Source organism: Balaenoptera acutorostrata, chromosome 10 (genome assembly GCF_949987535.1).
Source record: "Balaenoptera acutorostrata chromosome 10, mBalAcu1.1, whole genome shotgun sequence".
Classification (NCBI taxonomy): Eukaryota; Metazoa; Chordata; class Mammalia; order Artiodactyla; family Balaenopteridae; genus Balaenoptera; species Balaenoptera acutorostrata.
The window spans coordinates 105,321,349-105,330,545 of NC_080073.1; the positions used below are offsets into that span (position 1 = coordinate 105,321,349).

General features: G+C 55.7%; 1 protein-coding gene and 1 long non-coding RNA gene across 2 annotated transcripts; one reads left to right on the forward strand and one right to left on the reverse strand.

Moving 5' to 3' along the window:
* Positions 1–2,583: 2,583 nt before the first annotated feature.
* Positions 2,584–3,993, reverse strand: LOC130709002 (uncharacterized). The gene is made up of 3 exons (XR_009009411.1): positions 3,944–3,993; positions 3,108–3,196; positions 2,584–2,816 (listed from the first exon to the last, which is right to left on the reverse strand). It is a non-coding gene; the product is annotated as an uncharacterized LOC130709002 (long non-coding RNA).
* Positions 3,994–4,358: 365 nt separating this feature from the next.
* On the forward strand, positions 4,359–7,425 carry TUBB2B (tubulin beta 2B class IIb). The gene is made up of 4 exons (XM_057554606.1): positions 4,359–4,537; positions 5,287–5,395; positions 5,653–5,763; positions 6,105–7,425. Exons 1-4 carry the CDS (start codon positions 4,481–4,483, stop codon positions 7,163–7,165), a joined length of 1,338 nt encoding a protein of 445 aa, XP_057410589.1. The 5' UTR covers positions 4,359–4,480; the 3' UTR covers positions 7,166–7,425.
* The last annotated feature ends 1,772 nt before the right edge of the window (positions 7,426–9,197 follow it).

A 9,197-nucleotide genomic window follows, 5' to 3' on the forward strand; every position in this document is an offset into this window, starting at 1 on the left:
GTTTCTACTGGGGGGTCGGGGGATGGCAGCCCCGCAGTCACATCAATACTACAGCGATCTGGGCTGAAACTTGAAATGGCTCCCCTCATACCTTCTGTGTGTAGCATTCATTTCATAAGGAGTTTATTTCTACGTTTGTTGATTTCATGGGCTGCACCTGTCAATCTTAGTATGCTATAATGTTCCCATTCAAGGGTGGTTTCTACTCTGCTTCTATTTTCCGCCCAGTCTGACTCTGTGTCACGAGATGCCGTTCACCTAGGATTCACAGAGCCCGCATCCTCTGGCCTGCCCTCCCCCAGCCCAAGAATCTTACAAATCCCTGATAGTGTAGGGGAGGGGAGGCCGCTTATAAAAGGGAAGCTGTGCCCGGGAAAGCCGGGGTCCGACTCCCTCCGCCGATCTGTAGGACAAAGAAGGCAAAGCTCTTCGGTGAAAGCTCAGCGCTCTCAGTCTGGACCGAGGCCATTTTAACCCAGATTCAGTCACCGGCCATGGGAAAACAGCCAGCCTCACGGCGGAACAAAAGTAAATGTCGCCCCACACCCTGCGTTCACGGCCTCGGAATTTTCTCTGCTCATCTTCGTCTTTTGTTACCTGGGCCTTCTGGTCCCCATAAAGCCCCACGACTGCGGAAGGACAAGGGCTTGAGGCTCCCACCCAGGCAGCCCTTTGATTAAAGAGCCCCTGGGGCAGCTCTGCCGGGAGCTGCTGGCTTCTCATGGGGGGAGGGAAGGCCTGGGAGGAAACGGGGGACAGTGGGACATCAACAGGGGGAGTGACAAAGCTGAGAAAGCACATGTCTCGGCGAGTCCCGTGAACCCCCCTCCACCACCCCCTCCCCGCAGTCACAAGACAGGGCTGGACCCCTTCCTAGGCCCAATTCTCTGGGCATTTGACTCCTTTGCATAAATGTTAGGGTTGGTAGCTTTCCAATATTTCTAGCTGGAGAGCATTGAGACGAGTGAAAAAGGAAATAATGATGGATTTGCAGTCTCTTTCTTTCGATTCCTCTTCATTCATTGGCTAAGTGTCGGTTGCCTAGGAAACCACGTGCATCTCGGCTGCAGAGTCTGCTGGCAGGCTACCGGGCCTGTGAGCTGTGTATTAAGTGGTGAATGCAAGCAGGCAGTGGGAAAATCCGAAAGCTACAAGTCTTGCAATTTCAGTGTGTGTAAAAACATATATCTTGCTTTAAGAAAACAACGCTTTAAAAATTTACTACCAAATCAGCTATGTAATGTCCCCTTTCTATCAGACTTCAATTAATTAACACAAGTCTGTGGCCACTTAAGGGATAAATGCAAAATCACTTGAGAATGTGCCCTTGAAAATACTCTGAAAAGTGTGAGAGCAACTAGGATTTTAATAGCTTAGGGGGAATCTTACTCACCTCAGCCACACAATGCTATTCATAAAATAAAGGCTGGATTTTATTTTACATGTGTAGTTTCTACAATGGTCTCAGGAAGGGAAAATTTAGAAATGTTAGTGCATCATTAAAGTTAATAGCATGTAAGTGATGATGAAATATACTGTTCTGACGCCTTCATGTCTGATGTACAACGACCGAGATGGAGAGGAATTGTGTGTAATACACAGACAAAAAGAAATGCTTGGATGCTGGAGGACCCAACTGAGAGCGATTTGGTTTTTTCTTTGAAAGCCCTTCACCGGCCTCTTCTCTGAGAGCTACGCAGAATAAGGGTGATAAGGGTTGGCAGGTAAACTGAAAACTTCGGGGAAAGATTTGGCTGTCATCAACACATCCTTCCGACACAAAACCAGCTCCTTGTGAAAATTAAAATGCGCAGTATCATACTCCCAAGTTGGGGAGGGGCCGTGGAACGGTTAACGAGAATGCCCGCTCGGTAGAGGCGGGGATGCGGGACAGTACCGGCAAATGGTCGGAAATGAAGGCAGGCCTTGAGCCAAAAGTGCTGAGTCCTCAAGGGCATTCAGGCTTTCGGAAGGATGAGTTCCAGCCTCGCCTTATCCTAAGCCCCTTCCCAAAAAGAAACCCTGGAGGAAAGGGTCCTTTTATCCACATAATCTTGAACACGCGTTTCCACGCCGGGCACTCCGCGGAAATCTGGCGGTGAAACGGGAGCTGAGAAATAAACCGTTAGGTGCGGGAGCTGGTGGGGCTCAAGGTGCCGGGCGAGGAGCTCATCCCCGGGAGCGCTGCGCTCGGCGCCCGGGCGGGGCTCTAGCCGCTTGGCGCGCGTCCACACCCGCAGCGTGTGTGCGGCCCTCGCTTGGGTCCTTCCCGCGCGGCTCGGTCCCACCCGAGCCGCCACCCCCAGGTCCGATGCTGACACCAGGCACAGCCCTCTCTGCCTGGACGCGGTCCCCTTGCCCAGGGCTGGGAGCCGGGAAGCGGGATTCCGGCCTGAGTCCTGTCTTTAACTTGCTGTGTGACCTCGGGCATCACTCGCCCTGGACGCTTCTGCATCTGTGGGAGCTGGATTAGTAACTCGGGGCCAGGCCCCAGGTCCTTGGAGCCCCGCAAGCGGGCATGTGGACCGGCCTTCCGCCCCTCTGCCCCCCGCCCCACCCCTCCCAACCCTGGATCCGGCCGCCGCGTCTGGGGACCTCTGCCCCGGGCTGCAGTCGGGCACAAGGGGTGTTTGGGGGCGGCTGGGCTTTTGTTCTCTCTGTCTCTCTTTGTGCGCAGGGATTGGGTTGAAAGCCCCCCTTCCACCCCCAGCGGGAAGGGAGGCGATGACAGCTTGCTGATACTTCTGGGAGGCTCTCACTCAACAGCTGCGGGCTCCGCTCCGCCGCGGGAACCCGGGTCATTCGGGCCCTCGCGCCTGAGAATGAAAAGGGGTCACGTCACCTCGCAGAAGACCCGTCAAGGGTCAGGGTGGAGGAGGGGAAGCTTCACCCCCGGAATTGCGGGAGCCAGGTTCCAGCGCTCGCTCTCTCTCTCTCTCTCTCTCTCTCTCTCACACACACACACACACACTCACACACACACGAAAACTAACAAAGAGATCAGCTCCTTCTTGGCCTCTGTAGAAATTGTGGGTTTGAAGGAGTGTCTGGGCTGCGCGTCTGCGCACGCGCGCGGAAAGCGCCTCGGGGTCTCGGGTGACCTCTACCTCGCGGTGCCGCAGTTTTCAGGCGTGTCCCTCACCCGCAGCAGCAGCAAGAAGGCTGGGGACCTCGGGGCCGCCTCGGGGTCCGGCGCCTGATGGATGACGAGAATGTTAGCGGTGGGGCGGGCGATGACCTCCCTTGGAACCCATCCCCTTTCTGGACAATAGATGGACTGAACCCAGTGCTTTTTAAATGCTCAGCTCTGGGAGGGCAGCCCACGCATTTTACAGCTCTTTGTTCTGCCGCAGCCCCGCCCCCGAACCGCACCCTCTTCTGACCGCTGGACAGTCCAGCCCGCGCGGCCGGCCACACCCACCCCATCCACTCCCGAGGAACAAAAGCCGACCCGCGGGGTGGAGGGGTCCTGGGTACCAGCCGGGGAGCTGTGGACTCTTGGAGAGGGTCGCGCAGGGCGGAGGAGGCGCGGAGGTCGCCCCACCCCTGGATGCTGCCGCCACAGAGAAGGGGCCCTTGGCAGAGACAAAAGAGAGGACGCGCGGATGCTGGGGGGCGGGGCGGAGGGCACCCTGGGGCTCTTGGGTCTTAGGTGTCCAAGGTCACCGCCTTCAGACCCCAACAAACTGATCACACAGGACTTTCTCCTGGGGCAGCCTGTCCTCTCCCAAGACTCTGTGCGACCGAGGTTCGGCCGCAGGACAGCCGTTGGCCTCTAAGGGCTGGGGAAAGGGGCAGTGGTCTCACCAGGGAGGGTGGCTTAGGGGTCTCCGGCCCTGGGCGGAGGAGGGCCGCAATCCTCGCTGGTAGCGAAACCTGCGCCACCCCGCCACCCCTGACACCTGCCAGCACCCGGGGCACAGCGCTCTCCTTTCCGGCGCACCTGACAGCCTCTCCACGGGCTCCAGTCCCCTGGCTCCCACCCGTTCAGTGCCAGCTCTCCCCCCAGACACCCGGCCTGCCACCCTGGTCGCCCTCGCGTCGCCGCCCTCCGCCCTCGGTTCCTCCACCCACCCCGCAGTCGCAGTGCCCAGCTTTTCCACATCCCCCCCCCCCCATCCTAGACAATGCGCACGCCCCCATCCTACCCCCCGCAGCCCCCATGCCTCGCCCGGTCCGCAAGCCTGTGCTGATTGGCCGCGGGCCCGTGGTCCAGCCCCTTGGACGGTCCCTGGGGCCCGGAGCATTACGTCAGCGGGGCCTGGAGAGCGCCAGCCCGAAGGGGACTGGGGTGCTCGGGCTGGGGGCGCGGCCTGCGCGGGGCGCCCCACCCTCCTCGCATAAAAGGCCGAGCCCGCTGGGCGGACGCTCTCAGCCGGCTGGTTCCCGAGCGCGTTCCCGGTGACCCCGCAGCGGGTGTGTAGGCGGACGGACAGACTGACCAGACGCCGACCGGGGCCAGAAGAAGCGAGCCGGCACCATGCGCGAGATCGTGCACATCCAGGCGGGCCAGTGCGGCAACCAGATCGGCGCCAAGGTGGGCGCGGCGCCCGGGTGGGGTCGGGGTGGGGACGCGGACGCCGGCCTAGCGCCCCTCGGGGCTGCGGGCGCGAGCGTGGTCCTGAGCAGGCCCGCGGCTCGCCAAGCGCAGACCTTCCCGGCTGCTTCGGGCCGCAGAGCGGGACGTGGGCCCGAGGCGACTTTCGGGGGGGATGGGGAGGAACCTCTCAACTTTCTGCTGTAACTCGTTTGGAATCCCGGTCCCTCGGCCTCCCTTTCCTCCCGGCTCTTCTCCTAGCCCGGCACGCGGGCCTGGAGAGCGCGGCGGTGTGTCCGCCGGGCTGTGTGCGCGGCTTTGCGGGCGGGGCCCCGACGCCAGGAGAATCGATTTGACGCGCTCGAACCCGAGTCGAGCTGCGGGGGGAGGGGCGGAGAGCGAGCTTCCCGAGGTCTCTGGACGTGCTTTGAACCTAAAACCCCCCCTCCTTCAGCCCCCTCCGGGCCCTGTTCCCTGGCCCGCCCCCTCGGCGCCGCTGGGGTCCCTGCGCGCCCGCCCCTCCCCGCCAGACCCCCGCCTCCTGCCGCGAGCAGCTGTTCGCCCGGGAAACGCCCAGTTTCAGCTCCGTGACATTGCAAAATGCAAAAGCCCTGCGGCTGTGCAGGTCCCGCTGCCCTAAAGCTCCTGAGAGGTTGGGTTATCGGAACTGAGTCGGGGCTTTTCGCTGTGAGTCACGGCCTCTCTGAGGGGTGGGGCGTGGCTAAATGCAAGGTTTTTCTGTGTCTCAGTTTTGGGAGGTCATCAGCGATGAGCATGGGATCGACCCCACCGGCAGTTACCATGGAGACAGTGACCTGCAACTGGAGAGAATCAACGTGTACTACAATGAAGCCACTGGTGATTGCCTTTGCCCCTTCCCCTCTCCCCCGGGGACTTACCCCAGGAGTGTGGCCCCAGGGGAGGGTAGACTAGCGGATTTAGGATTCCCATCTTTCCCTGAGGTTTTCCCGCGGGCGCCCCTTTGAGAATCCTGTCATCCTATGTCCTTCTTTGTTTGGGGGAAACAAGCAGCGCCTGCAAAAAGGAAGCTGGTACCAGGCCCTCCTCTCCCTAGCTCCCTGCCTGCAGGTCTGAGTCCTGCTCTATCCCCGCAGGTAACAAATATGTGCCTCGGGCCATCCTGGTGGATCTGGAGCCGGGCACCATGGACTCGGTCAGGTCTGGACCCTTCGGCCAGATCTTCAGGCCCGACAACTTCGTGTTTGGTGAGTGACTGCCATGGCTGATGGCCTGGGAGGCTCATTTTACGCTGGGCAGCTCAGGGTGGAGGGGTGTGACCGCCTTAGAGAACGTATAGAGTGGTGGGTTGATTTTGTCTCAATATAACCGAAAACAAAATGCCGTTCAACCTCTAATAACCAGGTCCCTAACCCTCCTTATTTATAATTATGTCCATGACCAAATATTTTAATGTCTGGCCATTTTAACGACAACCTGAAATAATCTTCTCGGAACACTGACTCCCTGAACTCTATTAAAGGGTTTAGGGGAAAAAGGAATTGAAGGCAGTCATCAGGGTCTTACGAAGACTCTTTCCCTCCGGCAGGCCAGAGCGGTGCTGGCAACAACTGGGCCAAGGGCCACTACACGGAGGGCGCGGAGCTGGTGGACTCGGTCCTGGACGTGGTCCGGAAGGAGTCGGAAAGCTGTGACTGTCTGCAGGGCTTCCAGCTGACCCACTCGCTGGGGGGCGGCACCGGCTCCGGGATGGGTACCCTCCTCATCAGCAAGATCCGCGAGGAGTACCCCGACCGCATCATGAACACCTTCAGCGTGATGCCCTCGCCCAAGGTGTCGGACACGGTGGTGGAGCCCTACAACGCCACGCTGTCCGTGCACCAGCTGGTGGAGAACACGGACGAGACCTACTGCATCGACAACGAGGCGCTGTACGACATCTGCTTCCGCACCCTGAAGCTGACCACGCCCACCTACGGGGACCTCAACCACCTGGTGTCGGCCACCATGAGCGGGGTCACCACGTGCCTGCGCTTCCCGGGCCAGCTGAACGCCGATCTGCGCAAGCTGGCCGTGAACATGGTGCCCTTCCCGCGCCTGCACTTCTTCATGCCCGGCTTCGCGCCGCTGACCAGCCGGGGCAGCCAGCAGTACCGCGCGCTGACGGTGCCCGAGCTCACCCAGCAGATGTTCGACTCCAAGAACATGATGGCCGCCTGCGACCCGCGCCACGGCCGCTACCTGACCGTGGCCGCCATCTTCCGGGGCCGCATGTCCATGAAGGAGGTGGACGAGCAGATGCTCAACGTCCAGAACAAGAACAGCAGCTACTTCGTGGAGTGGATCCCCAACAACGTGAAGACGGCCGTGTGCGACATCCCGCCGCGCGGCCTCAAGATGTCGGCCACCTTCATCGGCAACAGCACGGCCATCCAGGAGCTGTTCAAGCGCATCTCGGAGCAGTTCACGGCCATGTTCCGCCGCAAGGCCTTCCTGCACTGGTACACGGGCGAGGGCATGGACGAGATGGAGTTCACCGAGGCCGAGAGCAACATGAACGACCTGGTGTCCGAGTACCAGCAGTACCAGGACGCCACGGCCGACGAGCAGGGGGAGTTTGAGGAGGAGGAGGGCGAGGACGAGGCCTGAGCCCCGAGCGCGGCTGGATGTGGCCGGAGGCCGCGTGGCTGGAGGCCGGGAGGAGAGCGAGGGGGAGGGGGGCTCGCGGAAGGAGAGAAGCATGGGCTGGGGTCCCTTCGGCGGGGCGCTGGTTCTCTTCACTGTTGCCCGTCCGTTTTTTTTGTTTTTTGTTTTTCCTCTTTGTAATATTGATGACATCCATGTAACATCTGAGATCTTTCTGAACTACTGTTGTAATGGCTAAAATCACATAAACGTTTGTGTCCTGATGGTGTCCTCTTTTCTGTCTCCTTCTCTTTATTAGCAATTTAAATGGCACTTTCAGAACACATTATATTGAATCCTTCCTTCAGAAAAGCGAAGGGATGGGTAAAATCTCACATGAATTTACTGTTCAGTGTGGTAAAACTGAACCAACCACAATCATACCCAATTTAAGAGGGGAGAGCAATCCGAATTTGAAGGTGCCTTCAAGTAAATATGTTATGAGTTGAGAGATGCCTGCTTGAAAGCACACTGACTATTCTCATGGAGAAACCCTACTATACCTTTATTTCCTCTACCAAAAAAAATTTGGGGGGGATAGTTACGACATGCGCACAGCACAGAATTCTAAAGCATGGAGAGTGGAAAGAAAGCCTCTCTTCCTCCTGTGTCTCTTGATGCATTTTCTTCCCCGGACGGCAAGCATTCTTATATTGTTATCTTTCTTGCGTCCTTGCAGAAATATTCCATGAGTCTTGAAACCTATTTAGATTATTCCCTCTTTCTTCCTTCACACGTTATGATACCAATATTGTTCTGCTGCCTTTTTTCACTAAACAGTGTATCTTTAAAATACAGAGCGGCCGCCTCCTTTAAGTGGATACATAGTATCCATTATGTAGCTGTACCATATTTTATTTAACCATTTCCCTACCAGTGGACACGTAGGTTGCTTATACTTTTATCTTATAGTGCCACAGTGAATAAGTTTGTGCATATATCATTGTATGAAGTTCTCTAAGTGGAATATTCTGTCAAAGGGTATATGATACTGTGACATTTTAAGTTAATGAAATCCCCTGTACTTAGGAATCACTATAGATTTATAAATTGTTAATAGACTAAAATTCTCAAGCCACCTTTCTCCCAGCAATTATGTTTATACTACATGACAAACTATTTGCACATTAACCACCTTTGAATTTATATGAAATTATAAATTCTGGATTATTGGAGAATTTTAATAGGTAAGCCACTATAATTTTCAGTTTATTGTGTTCTTACCATGCAGCTTTGGAATTTGGGATTTGAACCCAACCCTGCCTCTAGACTTGAACTCAATCACCAAAGAAGCTGTGGGATTTTAACAAGTGACTTTCAGTAAAGATTATATGCTTCTGTGGGATCAGTTATACTTCGTCAAAATGTGCCAATGTTCTGCCTTAATCCGGGCTAGTCAGTTTCTCATTTTGGGAAGAGAAGAGTGGAGTGTAGGTAATAAACAAATGTGCAAAACATATTTACGCACCCCTCTAGGAAGAAAAACACACCAAGGAAACTGTAGGCTTATGGTTTTTCTCTAATTTTTAGACAAATTCAAAATTAGAGAAAATATTACTTTAAATCTGACCCTGTGTTTATTTCATTCTACTTGGTTCTATTCCTACTTAAGAGTTTTTTATTTTTTTAAAGAAGAAAAAGAAGGAGGAGGAGGAAGATGAGAAGGAGAAAGATGAGGGGTGAAGAGGCTGGAGTATGAAAACAGTTTCAAAGAAAAAGTGTGAGCAGTGTCATTCTAAATAGTGTGAAAATAAGCTCATTCTACCAAATGCCCCCCAAATGGAAATGAGCAGCAGTTCACCTTCTGAATATTATACATCATAAAAACTAGACCCAGTGATGGGGAGGGTCAAACGGGTCAGGAACCAGTGGATTCTGCTTTAATTTTCTACATTTAACAATGAACAGGCAGGTGCATTTCCTGCTGAGCTAGTGTAAAGCTTCCAACAACCTCGCTGAAGGGGAATATGGGTTTGAAGAGCTCTGATCACTTGGG